Source organism: Prionailurus viverrinus, chromosome X (genome assembly GCF_022837055.1).
Source record: "Prionailurus viverrinus isolate Anna chromosome X, UM_Priviv_1.0, whole genome shotgun sequence".
In the NCBI taxonomy this organism is placed as follows: domain Eukaryota; kingdom Metazoa; phylum Chordata; class Mammalia; order Carnivora; family Felidae; genus Prionailurus; species Prionailurus viverrinus.
In genome coordinates, this window is record NC_062579.1 from 35,639,461 (window position 1) to 35,655,560 (window position 16,100).

General features: G+C 48.8%; 1 protein-coding gene across 2 annotated transcripts in view; it reads right to left on the bottom strand.

Moving 5' to 3' along the window:
- EFHC2 (EF-hand domain containing 2) overlaps window positions 1-16,100 on the bottom strand; it is a 202,536-nt gene that overhangs the window by 76,993 nt on the left and 109,443 nt on the right. For both annotated transcript variants that reach the window (XM_047844969.1, XM_047844970.1), the window contains 3 exons: window positions 10,513-10,655; window positions 7,047-7,243; window positions 4,250-4,380 (listed from right to left, as the gene is read on the bottom strand). In XM_047844969.1, coding sequence (XP_047700925.1) covers window positions 4,250-4,380; window positions 7,047-7,243; window positions 10,513-10,655 — 471 coding nt within the window. The remainder of the gene's footprint in view (window positions 1-4,249; window positions 4,381-7,046; window positions 7,244-10,512; window positions 10,656-16,100) is intronic.

The window sequence follows — 16,100 nt, forward strand, 5'->3', positions numbered from 1 at the left end:
GGCGGGGGCAGGCAAGGGTCAGACGATGACCAAACTCACACGAAACACCAAAAGGCCGGGATTTGCTCTGGAGACAATGAGGACGCAGGATTTAGAGGAGAGGAATGACATCATCAGATTTCAGGAAGGTTCCTCTGGCAACACTTGGGCGGATGAGAGTAAAGAAAAGGAGACTGAGCTGCACAGTTCACAAGAGAGTCTAAGTGAACGGTGGTAAAAAGCTGAGCCACAACAATGAAGCTGGGGTTGGAGAGAAGTTAGCTTAAGAAGCAGTTTTGGGGGGGCCTGGGGGGGGGGGCTCAGTCGGTTGAGTGTCTGACTTCGGCTCAGGTCATGATCTCACTGTTCATGAGCTCGAACCCCGCGTCGGGCTCTGCGCGGACAGCTCGGAGCCTGGAGCCTGCTTCGGATTCTGTCTCCCTCTTTCTCTGCCCTCCCCCACTCACTCTCTCTCAAAATAAAAAACATTAAAATTTTTTTTAATTTTGATTTTTTGTAACGTTTACTTATCTTCTAGAGAGAGAAGGAAAGAGAGTGCTAGCGGGGGAGGGGCAGAGAGAGAGAGAGGGAGACACAGAATCCAAAGCAGGCTCCAGGCTCTGAGCTGTCAGCACAGGGCCCAACGTGGGGTTTGAACTCACGACCCACGAGATCATGACCTGAGATGAAGTCGGATGCTTACCCGACTGAGACACCCAAGCACCTCCCAAAAAATTTTTTTTAAAAAGAAGTACAGTTTTGGGGCGCCGGGGTGGCTCAGTCGGTTGGGCGTCCGACTTCAGCTCAGGTCATCATCTCACAGTCCGTGAGTTCGAGCCCCGCGTCGGGCTCCGTGCTCACAGCTCAGAGCCTGGAGCCTGCTTCGGATTCTGCGTCTCCCTCTCTCTCTGCCCCTCTCCTGCTCATGCGCTCTCTGTCTCAAAATAAATAAAAACATTAAAAAAAAAATAAGTATAGTTTCAAGGTGGGTAGGAGAGGTCAAGACAGAAGAGAAGACAGAGAAAAGTCAGGCCCTGGCCCCGGGCCCTGGGCACAAGTGTGGTGGCTATTACCAAGACAGGGTCCCCAGGTACAACTTTAGAGGAGAAGAAAATGAGGTCAACTTAGAAAAAGTTATTTTGGGATGCCTAAGGCACATCCAACGGGGAAATGTCCTGGAGGCATTCGTATTTCCAGATCTACAGCTCAAGAGAAGGGTCTGAGCTTGAGGACCGAGTAGGTAGAAATCAGCCCTGAGGCAGCAGTCAAAGCAGTGAGGGCAGGATGAGATGTGGCCACTCAACGAATTTTCATTCTGGCCCTACTACGCGCCAGACACTGTAAAAAGTGCTGAGGCTCAAGCAGAAAACCAGGAAGGGAGTGTCCCTGCTCTCGGAACACACACCCAGACATACACACGAAAATAAGTGAAAAGAAAAACATGAGCTAGTGAGAGCACCCAGAACTAAATCTTGTGTGGTGTGACGGAGACTGGCCGTGAGTTCCTTCGCCTTTGCCTGGGAAAGGGTGTAAGGAACAAAAGAGAGAGAGGTGAAGGGGCGCCTGGGGGGCTCAGCCGGCTGAGCGTCCGACTTTGCCTCAGGTCACGATCTCGCGGTTCAAGGGTTCGAGAGCCCCGACGGCGCGGACAGGGAGGAGCCTGCTTCGGATTCTGTGTCTCCCAATCTCTCTGCCCCCTCCCCCCTCACGCGCGCGCGCTCTCTCTCTCTCTCTCTCTCTCTCTCAAAAATTAAGCTAGGGGCCCACAAGCACAGAAGGCACAGTGCCTGACCCCAAACACGTCGTGTTGACCAGGACGTCCTGCCTCCTGATCTACATGCTCACCTGCAGGCAGTGCCACCAAACTCGAACCCCCCCAGGAATGATTCTAGCAGTTCGGCATTCCATTCGGGAGCTAACTAAGACATTCACTGAGCCCAGCGCTAGGTGCCAAGGATAGGGCCGTGAATAGGACCGTGGAGGTGCCTGGCCCTCAGGAACCTTCTCCGTTCTCACAGGAGAAGACACCCAAGCACACACGCGCCCATACGGCTGTCCAAATAGAGTAGCTGCAAGTTGTACTAAGCGCTGTGAAAACTACCGACGGAAGGGTAAGGATAACAGGGAGTGACAGGCTTTAGGCGGGATAATCAGAAAGAAAGCCCCGCCGAGGAAGTGCCGTTGAAGAGGCGTCTTAGGGGCGCCTGGGTGGCTCAGGAGGTCAAGCATCCGACTGCGGCTCGGGCCATGATCTCACGGTTCCTGAGTTCGAGTCCCGTGTCGGGCCCTGTGCTCACAGCTCAGAGCCTGCTTTGGATCCTCTGTCCCCCCACCCCTCTCTCTCTCTGCCCCTTCCTCACTCGCACTCGCTCTCGCTCTCAAAAATGAATAAGCATTAGAAAGAAAAAAAAAAAACCCCTCTTAAGAGGACTCTTGGAGTTTGCAGTGAAAAGGACCGTGGTGTGGCACAATCTGCGTTCCAAGCAGAGGGAACAGCGCGCGCGCATAGGTTTGGAGGCGGGAAAGCGCTTGACGCGTCTGAGAAACTGAGCGGCAGCCAGCAAGGCCAGAGGACAGGGCTGGGGAACAAGAAGTGATAACAGTGGAAATACAAACAGTCACAACACTCGGGGCCCGGGCCGGCTGCACGAAGATGTCTGGGTCTTACCGTAAGCACGATGGCAGGGCACTGAAGGGTTCTGCCAGCCGGGCATGACCTGATCTGGTTTTCATCTTAAGGGATTCCCGGCCAGGAGAGGGTCTAAAGACGGGGCCGGGGAGGGGGAGGCGGTGCGGGGGGTGCCGGTTCCTTCTGAGCACCCGGCGCCTCGAGGCTGTCCTCAATCACACAGCCTGGCGGTCCTTTATTCCACCCACGGTGAGGGGTCAGGCCTCCATCTGCAGAGCAACTTTTCAAACTCCTTGGATCTCCTGCCTGGCCCAAGTGCCCCCCCCAAAGTCCCATCAACTCTCTAAAGTGTTTCCAACGGGCTCTGCTAGAGTGTTGGGAGAACGATGCTTTTCCAAAAAGGACACAAAATAACCAAACGAAGCCACTGCCTCATCTCTGATGGAAATGTGTTTCCTCCCCTATTGCTTTCCATTAGTCCACGGCCTAAGCCATTGTCTTTGCTCTTTTCTCTGTCTCCGTTTATTTTCCAAAAGGCCACAAACATGTGTACTACTACGAACAATAACAAAGAGCCATGAGTTCTTATGGATCCCAGAAGGTTGGCGACGCCAAACAACAAAAATATGTCCCGACCGCTTCTCTCAAGAGAACATTTCGGGGACACAAAAGAGCTCTGTCAAAACAACACGGGAGGCTGGGGGGGCACTTTGGGCCTGACGGTGGCCTCGGGTCACCAGGTACTGATGCAACAGGCGACTCCAGGCGCAGAGTTGGAAGACCTCCCTGCCAGCCTCTCCTGGGCTCACATCCTCATTGGTCAGCAAGCGAGTTTCCTAAATAGCTCTCAGCCACTATTGTTTTCAGGAGCCAGAATTCTCAGCCTAAAGAGAAAGTCCTCTTTGTCCTCCCACCCGTGATTTAATTTACATTCTCCTGAACGCTCCATTCACTTCGTTTTCAAGGCTAAGAAGTCTCACAATTGTACTAGATCCTGAATTTGAATTTCCCTGGGTTTCCACCGTTTGGCAATGTGCCCGGGGTCAGCCACTGGCCAGTCCCAGAATTCAGCTGTACCTTAGAGAAAACCTTTATTGTCCATGATCTCTTGGTACAGTTCTAACTACTGCCGTGTATTTTCCCCTCGATTTCTATATGTTTAGGTTTTTCAAAACGTATGTATCACCTCTTGCCTGATAATCAGGACAAGTTTCCACTCTCTTTTCCAACTGGATCGCATTCCTGGGGAGCTGGCCCTTCCTTTGTTCCCCAGATTTCGGAGGGGTGCCCTGAGCTGCATTTTCTTCTGCCTCTCTCACTCTGATGCGCTCTCACGGCCACCCCTCAAGCCCTCAACACCGCGATTCACAAGACAGCAGAACTTTCAATGCTTTTGTCTCTCCCTTCTTGCCTACAAACTTCTTTTACATGCAAACGCATAAATCTTTACTAGCAACGGGCCAAACTTGATCACAAAGGCATGGACCCAAAGAAATGTCAAGCCGTAATAACAACAACGACAGTAACAATAATAAAAGTACGTAGTAAATTAGTTAGGAAGCACTAGGGAAGAAACTGTTCTTCGCTCTTTGGGGGATCTTGAAGGGAAAACAGATTATTGCTAGCACAATTCTGGCTTACCTGAATGTATTATAATCCACTCTCTTTGTAAGCTTGGGGTCAGCATTTCTAAATACCTGCTTGAGCTCTCTGGATTTTGATTGTTCTTCTTTCAGCTTTTGTAGGACAAGTTCAATGCTGCTCATAGGAAACTGGGGGGGAGGGGGGGAGAGAAGAAAGGAAGGTATTTAAACATGCCTGAGACACACGGGGCCCCGTCTTTCTGATGGCCAGCAAAGAGACTCCATGCTCTGAACTTGAAGGCAGCTGGGCACGGCTTTCCGTGGAGACCAACACAGAGAAGACAGGGCTAGAATTAAACCTCTTCAGTTACAGTTTTAGGACACCGAGTGGCACTGGCTCAGGCCCAGATCAGAGAGAAATGAGCTTAAGGGACAGTAGGCCACAGGAATCAGAAAACAATGTCTCCTCCCACCTCAGCCTTCTCCCCTGAACCCTTGGACGTTGGCCCAATATGTCGGGAGACCCTAATGGAGAGAATGGGGATTCAGAGTTGGGTAAGCAGGTCCCCATTTTCTCCAGATCTTAAGAGTGGGTCCCCCAGGACTGATGGCCACCAGACGATGCACTGGGCAGAGCCCGGCTAGGTGTCAGGAGATCCACACACACTGTAATCCTCTGACATTCGCTCACCGGCAGTCCCCAGTTCCTGTCTCCTACCCTGTGATGAGGTGTTTGACTCTGCCAAAATACTTCTTATTCAATCCAGTAAAGCGTAAGCTTATAAATAATTACAGCTAAGAGCTAAAAGAGAGAGAGAGAGAGAGAGAGAGAGAGAGAGAGAGAGAGAGAGAGACACTAAATACGAAGATTAAAAACACTGATGTTACAATTTAGTATAAAGATCTCTCTTTTCCACCAGGCGGTTTGGGACCTACCGCAGCCCCTTACCCTCCCCCACCTTTTTGCACTTCCTCTCATCTACTTCCATGATTGGATCTCATAAGCTCTCTTGAAAAGACTCCTCAGATTGATATTAAAGAGTATGTTAATCTCCCTCTGCTTAGAAAGTCCTTGTTAAGCGTAGTTGTCAAATAAGGCAGGTTTCACTTGGGATGCCAATATTAGATGACGTCCTACGCCCTGCTTTTATCTTTCCGGAAGGAGAAGAGCCTTTTAGATCTTACAACTATAGTAAATCCTTGCATCGCGAGTAACTTGTTCTGCGAGGCTTCTGCACGACGAGCAAACATTTCTCATACATTTTACCGGGATAAACAAGCGATGTCTTGCAATTCGAATAGTACATGATGACAAACGTCACATGACCACAACTGAGCCCACGGTTCTTGAAATTTGCTTTGATATACAAATGGTCTGGATTACAAGCATGGTTCTGGAACCACGTCTAAGGCCTTCCGGCCAGTGAGTGTGGAGTCAGGTTTCCTAGCTGAGCCTACTGGTCTCCAAAAGTCTAACTGCCCTGTTTTCAAGCCTCTCACCTGAATTCAGCGCTTTTGAAGGGCTACTGGTTCACAGTTTTATGATAACCCCAAGTCCTAACACCGCCAATGGAGAAATGGTGTGGCAACCCTGGGGGGGGGGGGGGGCGGGGCGCAGCCTGGGTCTCCCGTCAAGACAGACTGCAGAGGGGGGCGCCTGGGTGGCTCAACTGGTTAAGGGTCCGATTCTTGATCTCGGCTCAGGTCATGGTCTCATGGTCGTGAGATTAAGCCCCGCATCGGGGTCCGTGCTGGCAGTGCAGAGCCTGCTTGGGATTCTCTCTCAATTCCTCTGTCTCTTACAGGCAGACAGTTTATTTTTTTATTCGAGAGATAGAGCGCGTGCCCGCCAGGGGGATGCCGGGCTCGATCCCACAACCCTGGGATCAGGACCTGAGCCAAAATCAACAGTTGGTTGCCCAACCAGAAGAGCCACCCAGCTGCCCCTGCAGGCAGACTTTGAAAATAAATTGTTTCTGGGCAGATTTTTCTTTTCTTTTCTTTTTTTTTTTTTTTTAAGGTTTGTTCTGAGAGAGAACGAGCACGAGTGGGGGAGGGGCAGAGAGAGAGGGAATCCCAAGCAGGCTCCGCACTATCAGCACAGGGCCTGATGCGGGGCTCGAACCCAAGAAGCTGCGAGATCACGACCTGACCCGAAACCAAGAGTCGGACGCTTAACCTACCGAGCCACCTAGGCGCTCCCAGACGGATTTTTCAATACTGACCAATGACTCCTAAATACACACGTTTGCTCACGAAACCGGTCCACACTTAAAACCGGGATTTTATCAACGTGTTATTTTTCCAGAACAGCACTGCCACACTAGTACATTGTAACAGGACCCATCTGCCATCTTCCTTCAAACGGAAAGACTCTCTGAGCTCACGGTGGCCGGTTTATCCTTGAATTCTCAACCAGGCCTCAGGTGGCTCCTGTTATGGAAAAGCTGCAACCCCAGCAACTATCCAGGGTCCCTCGGGGTTTCTGTTTGTTCAAGCGCTTGGCCTTCCGCACAGGCCGGTGCCGATTAGCTGGGACGGCACAGTGTGTGGCACCAGATTTTCTTCCTTCCCTATAGTTGCTGAAATTTCTTTACGAAAACATTGTCCGCGTCAGCAGAAAACCCAGGAAACCTGATTCAACCCCGGGCTTGCCTCCTGCCTGTGCCTGGCATCCGCGATGCTGGGCAGCGGAGGGCCCAGCGTGTAAACAGAGTAGGCCGGGACCCGTGGCCAAGTCGCGAGATCCATTATTCATGCCCACGTGTGCGAGTGCACAATGTGAAACTGGTGAAGGAGACACACGGACTACAGCGTGCGGAGAGGCGAGTCAGGAATGATACGGGCGGGCCCACCTGATCTGAATTCTCCTCCATGTAGCGTAAGGTATACTCGTCAGCGTTGAGCAAGTGAAACAGGTAGCCATTCACGTTCACTCTGGCTCCAACATACAGGTCCTCGGCCTGGATGTATTCTGATAGTTCGCTTTTAAAGACTTCTTGTCCAGGCTTCTTAACGCGAATTCTTTTCAGGAACATCCCACCAGTAAACCCTAGAGAGAAAGCAAAGAGTTTAATGAGTAGCCTTTATTCTTCAAAGAACCACACAACGTGCCTTTGGAGGGACTTCGTGCTCAAACACAAGAGCGGACGACTTAGCCTGTGAACTCACAGCTGCCTATTCTTCTCAGACTTGAGGGGAGAATGAGTCAGTGGGTGAACAACAGACTCCCTAGGTGAATGTGGAGAGGAAAAAGAGGTGTGGCATTCCAGCCTTTTCTTTCCTCTCTCTGCTCCCTTCCCCAAACCAAACGCTTAAATAAACACGGAGCAAGTTGCCTGCTGTATAACCAGCAGCATACCGGGAACTGGGGCCTCAGGAAGACACTCAGCTTTAGAGCACGTTTGGATAGTACCACGTAGAACGTTCCTTACCTGAGCTTATTTCCACCTATTTGTCCCAGATGGCGTCTTATATTTATTGCAACGTGCAGCTTAAATAGACGATGCCCTGTTTTTGATGTTTATTTATTTTTTTTTTAAATTTTTTTTTTTCCAACGTTTTTATTTATTTTTGGGACAGAGAGAGACAGAGCATGAACGGGGGAGGGGCAGAGAGAGAGGGAGACACAGAATCGGAAACAGGCTCCAGGCTCCGAGCCATCAGCCCAGAGCCTGACGCGGGGCTCGAACTCCCGGACCGCGAGATCGTGACCTGGCTGAAGTCGGACGCTTAACCGACTGCGCCACCCAGGCGCCCCAGATGTTTATTTTTGAGAGAGAGAGAGCGACAAAGAGCGAACGCACAAGCACAAACGGGGGAGGGGGAGGGAGAGTCAGAGACAAAAGATCCGAAGCAGGCTCCAGGCTCTGAGCTGTCAGCACAGAGCCCGACGCGGGGCTCGAACTCCCGGACCACGAGATCATGACCTGAGCCGAAGTCGGATGCTCAACCGACCGAGCCACCCAGATGCCCCGAAGATGCCCTGCTTTTGGAAAGGAGCTTACTTAACTGTCTGAAGATAACTATGGGAGTCCCAGAACTTCTTTTTTTTTTTTTACTTTTCCTACAGGCTACATATCTTTGCTTCCTGTAGCAATGCCCCACATTTCTTACTTTCCGGAATTCTGACCATTTCATCTGCTCTCCTCTGGGGGTCATTTGCTTTTTGCCTCTTGCAAAGCAATGAGAAGAACTCAAGACGGGGATCCGGTATCTTCTAACGGGTGCGGATTTGAAACCTTCAAGGCATCTGAGTACAGCACGAAGCCAGATGAACTTCGGGGGTCAGCTTCATCCCACTCCTGACACATTCAGAAACTAGAGGTGGTGGAAAGACACAGGCTTTATAGCCAAAGAGAGCGCCTGGCTCTGTACCTTGCTGGATGATCTTCAGGAGTTGTTGCACGTCTCTGAACCCCTCTGAATTCTCACCAATCGAATGGGAATGAAATTCGCAGGGGGCTATGAAAACGTGCCTTTCAAGTCATCTGTTGTGGGGAACGCAGTTAGCAAAGGCCTCGGCAGCTAGGCTCTGAAAGCCACCCCCGGGGTTTGGACCGAGGTCACGCTTCCCACAGCCTGCTGGGTAAGGCAGGGATACTGACGTAGGCCCATTCCTGCAAGAGGGAGGCCCCTCCAAAGAGCGACTTTGGCTCCAGGACTCCTGGTCAGCCTTGCTAAAACGTGCTCAGAAGCCCCCTGCAACCTAAGACATTCTCTTTCCTTTCTTCCTTCCCTCTGTCCGTCACAGGAGTCAGACAGGCACTGCTGTCCGTCAGCTCTCCGGCCTCTTCGGGCTCCTTCTACAGTTTCCCTCGCCAGCATTTCGCCTAATAAATCTCTTGTACGTTCAGTCTCATCTTGAGGTTTGCCCCTGGAGGATCCAGACTAACACAAAACCTCATAAAGTTTTTGTAAGGGTAAACAGTGGGTACTCAATCATGGCTGCTACTATAATTAGTAAGCTTATAGCTGATTTCCAGCACCCTGTTTTCTGAGTGCTACAATCTGTGTGGCCAGACTCTTCCCCATTCTAGATGTACAGTTTTGTTGGGTTTTTTTTTTTTTTATAGGCTCCCCACCCGACACGGGGCTTGAACTTCCCACCCTGAGATCAAGAGTCACATGCTCTACCAACTGAGCCAGCCGGGCGCCCCCAGGGTTGATCTTTTGACCCTGAAGAGCATGACTCCTATGTGATTTCGTATTTTAAGAGCTGATCCCTTATTCAGATCACTACGCAGCCTTAGCTCTACAAATCGTTCGCTATTCATCGGTGTGCAGAATGGCTCATACAAGCTCATAATGGCCGCCTGTTAAATGTTTAGGGATTTTTCAAGCCAGTTGTTAGTGTTGCTTGCTTGAAATGGACTATGGCTGGGGCATCTACAACCATGGCAGTTGGCAAATGTTTTGACAAATTGGGGCTTTTTAAATTGTTTTCAGAGAGCCGGTTCTCCAGCACACCACTGATGATTCTTCCCAGATGTGCCTTCAGCACAGATACAAGTTTTCAACGTGTTGGGACAAAGAACAGAGCCCTGCAGTTCCATAATCCGGGGAGTCAAAATCAGTGGTTCTCCTCAGCCACGTCCACGGTATCAGCACGCTGCAGAGACGCGTTCCGTGCACCCGGGTGCTGGAACCGTGGCCTGAGCCTCAGACGGACAGAGAAGCCAGAGGAAGGGAGGCACTGAAGATGAAATCTGTTAATCTGGGACTGTCTTAGAGTTACGCAAAAATTTTACACGTGGTACTCAAAAATACAGATTTCCTCGTCTTGCTGTGTTTGGGTGGAACAGACCATGATTCGGAAGCTCCTGGACTCCACAGAGGAACCTCAGAGGCCACAGAGGAAAGGGGAACAGTATCCAGAAGGAAGCATCCAGAGTCCCCCAGCCCGGAGTCAACCAAACTGTTCCTCTTTCATCATTTTATATGTCTGGGTTCCCATTTAAGAGAGCTTTGTAAAGTGAAGTTCAGTGGTTAAAAAAAAAAAAAAAAAAGGAAGAAGAAGAAAGCCACGATCTTAGTCATCTAGGCTGTGGGGCGCCTGGGTGGCTCGGTCGGCTAAGCGTCTGACCCTTGATTTCCGCTCAGGTCATGATCGTATGGCTCATGGGATTGAGCCCCGCGTCAAGCTCTGTGCTGACAGGGCAGGGCCTGCTTGGGGTTCTGTCTCTTTCTCTCTCTGCCCCTAACCCCGCTCTTGCGTGCATGCTCTCTCTCCAAATAAAGAAATAAGCATTAAAAAAAAAAAAAATGAAGAGACAGCTACTTGTTCTGAGAAAATTGCTAGAAGAGAGCTGTGTCTCCTACCTGAATTCCTCTCTATAGGTTCAAACACTGAAATCGTGTCATCGCTGAGAAAGTACGAAATGACAAACATCCTGTCCCGTTCCACACGTTTGTGTGTGATTAGTTTTGCAAAAAACCGGAGTATATTGCTTATGTTGCCATAGCTAAATGGAAGAGAAATGAGAGTTACAGCCTTATTACATACGTTAAAATAAAAAAAACTTGCAAAAGGTGTGCTATATATATATTTTTTTAACTGCAGTATAACTGACTTACAACACGGTATCATTTTCAGGTATACAACATAATGATTCAATGTGGTCACCAAAATAAGTCTACTCACAATCCGTCATCACATATAATTATACGTTGTGTTTCTTGTGATGAGATCTTTTATTAAGTATAATTTATTGTCAAATTGGTTTCCATACAACACCCAGTGTTCATCCCAACAGGTGCCCTCCTCCGTGCCCATCACCCACTTTCCCCTCTCCCCCCGACCCCCCATCAACCCTCAGTTTGATGAGAACTTTTAAGGTCTACTCTCTTCACAAGTTTCAAACATGCAATACGGTATTATTAACTATAATCACCATACTGTGTATTACATCCCCAGGACTTGTTTTATAATTAGAAGTTTGTACCTGTTGACCTCCTTCACCCATCTCCCCCATCCACGGGATGTGCTACAGTTTGGATAGTGATACAAACTCTCTGAAGTCGAAAAAAGTTCAACCACCTTCTTATTAAGGCTTTCGATCCAAATGCAGAACAGTTTTCTCAGTTAGTTAAAACATCCCTTATTCTTGGGGCGCCTGGGTGGCGCAGTCGGTTAAGCGTCCGACTTCAGCCAGGTCACGATCTCGCGGTCCGTGAGTTCGAGCCCCGCGTCAGGCTCTGGGCTGATGGCTCAGAGCCTGGAGCCTGTTTCCGATCCTGTGTCTCCCTCTCTCTCTGCCCCTCCCCCGTTCATGCTCTGCCTCTCTCTGTCCCAAAAATAAATTAAAAAAAAAAAATGTTGAAAAAAAACATCCCTTATTCTTTAGACGGCCAGGGGAAGTGCCCCCTGTACTACATTAAATATGATAGACCTGCCCCTTTATAGCACATATCACCCATACTGTGAGTGCCTATTACGTGTCTTTATAAACCATCGTCTAATATAATATTTTTTGCATTGTAGGCACCCCATAAATGTAGAAAGTTGTTAAAAGACCCACATAGATTGAAACTTGCACTTAGAATACAACAGTCCGATAGATGGAAGAAGGGATCAAATTCTAGGATCAAAAGTTCCCAGGGACGCCTGGGTGGCTTAGTCGGTTCAGCATCTGACTCTTGGTTTCGGCTCAGGTCACGATCTCACGGTTCAGGAGTTCCGGCCCTGCATCAGGCTCCACCCTGACAGCACAGAGCCTGCTTGGGATTCTCTCTGTCTCTCTCTGACTCTCCCCAGCTTGCAAGCACGCTCACTCAAAATAAATAAATAAAACTTAAAAAAAAAAAAAGTTCCCAAAGTTCACTGCCTGGTCATTGAAGAAATTAAAATTAATTCATGGTCCATCAGGAGAAGCACGGCTTTGTAAAATCCTCAACCCTCGGGGAGGAGTTTGATCATCAAAATCCTTGCCTCAAGGAGGCACAGAGTAAAATAAACCATGAACTTCATCACTTCCCTGTCACAGCTCGAAGCAGGGAGGCCCCCCGCTTTGATTCTCCTATGCCGAAAAGTATCCTTTCCCTGCGGTCACAGCGACGAAGACACAACAACAAAAATCGGATTTCCGACTTGCCTTTCTCTGCCCCTTTCTCCCAAGTGTCCAAAGAAACGGCTGAAAAGGCGTGGTACCAAATTCCCAGCTATGTTGGCGTAAGGCCTCACGGGAGATGGGAAGTAGCGGTTTGGGAGGCCAGCCTTAGGGTAGCCCGGGCCAAACAGCCAGGTGCCCACAGCTCTGTCTCCTTCCTTCCTAGTTTCTGTGGCTTCAGACAGACCTCAGATAGCATGGGGGCAGCTATACCTGGTCAACCATCTTCTCTGGTGCATAAATAGATTTGTGAGTAACAGATTATGGGGGCACCTGGGTGGCTCAGTAGGCTAAGCATTTGACTCTTGATTTTGGCTCAGGTCATGATCTCACGGTTCTCACGAACCTGCATCGGGCTCTGCACGGACAGTGTGGAGCCTGCTTGGGATTGTCTCTCTCTCTCTCTCTCTGCCCCTCACTTGTACTCTCTTTCTCAAAAATAAATAAACCTTAAAAAAATAGTAAGTAACAGATTATATAACCCCTGTCTCATGAAAGACCCATTAACTGTTACAAATACCTGAAATACCACCCAAACAACTGAAGGACACTACTGTAAACTTAGCTTCTTAGAACTTCCATACATTTAGAAGTGTGGATGGTTAGTGTGGGTTTTTCACATTGAAAATGCCTTTTGTTCACCTATGTCTTGTGTTCTGGAGAACTCATCAGTCAGGAATATGATTTACTCAAACAAAATCTTTAGAGCCACGGTTCACAAACTTTGTTGTGTTTAAAGGTCACCCGGGGAAGTTGTTAAATATACAGAATCCAGAGTCCTACACGCCCCCCCCCCCCCCCCGAGATACGGATTTGGTAGTTAGCTTGCATTTCCAGAAACCTGCATTTTTAATAAGCTCCCTGGGAGATTCTGATGAAGCGGTCCCCCAGAGCACACTTTGAAAAACACTGCTAGTATCTTCAGCTATTTCCTTGACTAATAAACTAATGATCAAAACTGTCTAAACTTTCTTTTTATCACAATACTCCTAGTGCTCGAACAACTAGCATTTTCCCTGCTTCCTATTATACCACCTATATATTGCTCGACCTGGCTTTCCGGGCCACAGGACAGGTTCAAACACACACCCCTACAGGTATTTGCCGTAACCACCTACACCATACAGTTGACTCTTGAGCAACACGGGTTTGAACTGCACAGGCCCACTTCTACGTGGATCGCTCTTTTGTTTTTATAAATACGGTACTCTACAAGGAATAGCTTGGTCATCCACTTCTCAGTGTATACTCACTCCCTTGGTGATCTCTTCTAATATTAGGTCTTTAAATCCCATGCTGATGACTTCCAAACTTCAGTCTCTAACTCAGACCTGTCTCCCAAACCGCAGACCTGTATATATATCCAATTGCCTACTCAGTATCTCCACTTGATAGCAAAGAGACATCTCAAATTTCACTTGTGCCCATACCGAACTTCTGTTCTTGCCCCACACCTACTCTACCGATAGTCTTTCTCATCTCGGTAGATGGCAACCCTATCCTTCCAGGGGCTCAGGTCAAAACCTTGGGAGTCATCTTTACAAACACCTCTCTTCTTTCAGACCTCCGGTCCAAATCTGTCAGGGAATCCTATTAATTCAACCTTTCAGAATATTTCTGGAATCTGCTGTCTCGTCACTTCCACGGCACCCACCCAGATCCGAGTCGTCGTAACTTTTCTCTTGGACCGCTGCAGTAGCCTCTGAACTAATCTTTACTCTTACCATCGCCTTTCTACAGTCTACTCTCTACGCTGCAGCTAGAGTGATTTTTTTATTTTTTATTTTTTTATTTTAGAGTGCGAGTCGGGGAGAGGGGCAGGGCTGGGGGAGAGAGGGAATCTCAAGCAGGCTCCAGACTCAGCGTAGAGCCCGACGCAGGGCTCAACGCCATAACCCTGGGATCACGACCTGAGCCGAAATCAAGAGTTGGACGCTCAACTGACGGAGCCACCCAGGCGCCCCTGGAGTGATTCTTTTAGTATATAAATGAGATCAAGTCGTTCCCCTGCTCTAACTTCCCAAAGGCTCCCCTTATCACTTGAAGTCAAAAGAATCCTTACAATGGTCTACAATGTCCTATAGGATCTGATCCTCTATTACCTCTCTTAATCGGTCTACTCTGTTCCTTCACTCATGTGTTCTATCCAGTTAGCCTTGCCCTGGGTCCTTACACCAGCTCTTCCTTCTGCCTAGAACAGATCTGCTCCCCCTCCTTAGTAAGGTCCATCCAGACTGTGCTTTTTTTTTTAAGTGTATATTTTTCAGAGAGAGAGAGAGAGAGAGCGCACGAGCAAGTGGGAGAGGCAGAGAGAGGGAGGGAGACAGAGGATCTGAAGCAGGCTCTGTGCTGATAGCAGCGAGCCCGATGCGGGGCTCGAACTCACAGACCCTGAGATAGATCGTACCTGAGCCAAAATCAGATGCATAACCGACTGACCCACCCAGGTGCCCCAGACCACGCTTAAAAAAAAAAAAATGAATCCAGGGGTGTCCCTTAGCCCCACACTACCAGTTTTTCTTTATTCTTTTCATAGCAACTGATTACAGTCTTGACTTTTCCTGTGGTATTTAACACCTTCTACATACTCACGGAACAAACTGATTTATCATCTGAACTGCGCGCTGTCTGCCTCCCCCAGCCAGAATGTAAGCTGTAGGAGGCTAGGGCTTTGCGTCTGTTTTGTCCACTGATGGATCTCAAGCCCCCTAGATCAGTGCTTCATACCTACTCAAAACCTCACAAACAGTGGGGAGCTATAGTCTTCTGGTTGGAAGAGATGAGATTTCTTTTTATTGACGAGAAAAAAAAATTCTTAAGAGAAGGAAAAAGCATGACTGATGGAGACAGCAGGTGGAAAAACATCTGAAGCAAGTCAGAGATGAAGATTAAGCCGTGGAGTTTTGGATGCTAGACGGCTATGAATAGCCCAAGTCTGGGATGATAGCTTTCCTGGTGGGAAGTCATTTGTCTCTTCTATCCGTAAAAACTGGAAGGGTGAATGTGTATTCCATTTACTTCCTTGCTCATCCGTTCCTTCTCTTATTGGGCAAAATATTTAATGAGCCCCAAGTCCGCAGCCAGCACTGTTCAGACTCTGAGGGAAGCAGTTAAGCTAGTCCCTGCCCTCAGAGAGCTCTCGATCTAGTGGGGGGGGGGGAGGGAGACACCACAATTACATAAACAAGTAATTGCCACACACCCTGATAAGTACAGGCTCTGTGGAAAGAAGGTGAACTCCAGGAGTCGGACCTCCCTGGGTTTAAATCCTAGTTCCACTAAACATTAACTGTGTGAGCTTGGGCAAATTGCATAGCCTCTCTGAGCCTCAGTTTCCTCATGTGAAGAATGGGTACAAGTAATATTATGTACTTCATGAGGTTGTTTTGAGGAATAGATGAGATCAAGTATCGTAAAGCGGTTAGCATACCATAACCACAAATCGCTTATGAGCGGTAGTAATACTATACTATTATTATTATTTCTAAAGGTATGATCAGCAGAGAACAAAGTAACTAATTCCATCAGTGCAGCAAGGAAGAGATTACTCTGGGGACCCCTGGGTGGCTCAGTCGGTTAAGTATCCGACTCCTGATTTCAACTCAGGTCATGATCTCACGGTTTGTGAGGCTGAGCACCACCCCCCCCCCCCCCCCGCCCCGATGTCTGGCTCTGTGCTGACCGAGCAGAGCCTGCTTGGGATCCTCTCTCCCCCCGCCCCCTGTCCTCCCCTGGTTGTGCGTGTGTGCGCGCGCTCTCTCTCAAGATAAATAAATAAAAACTTGAAAAAAAAAAAAAACA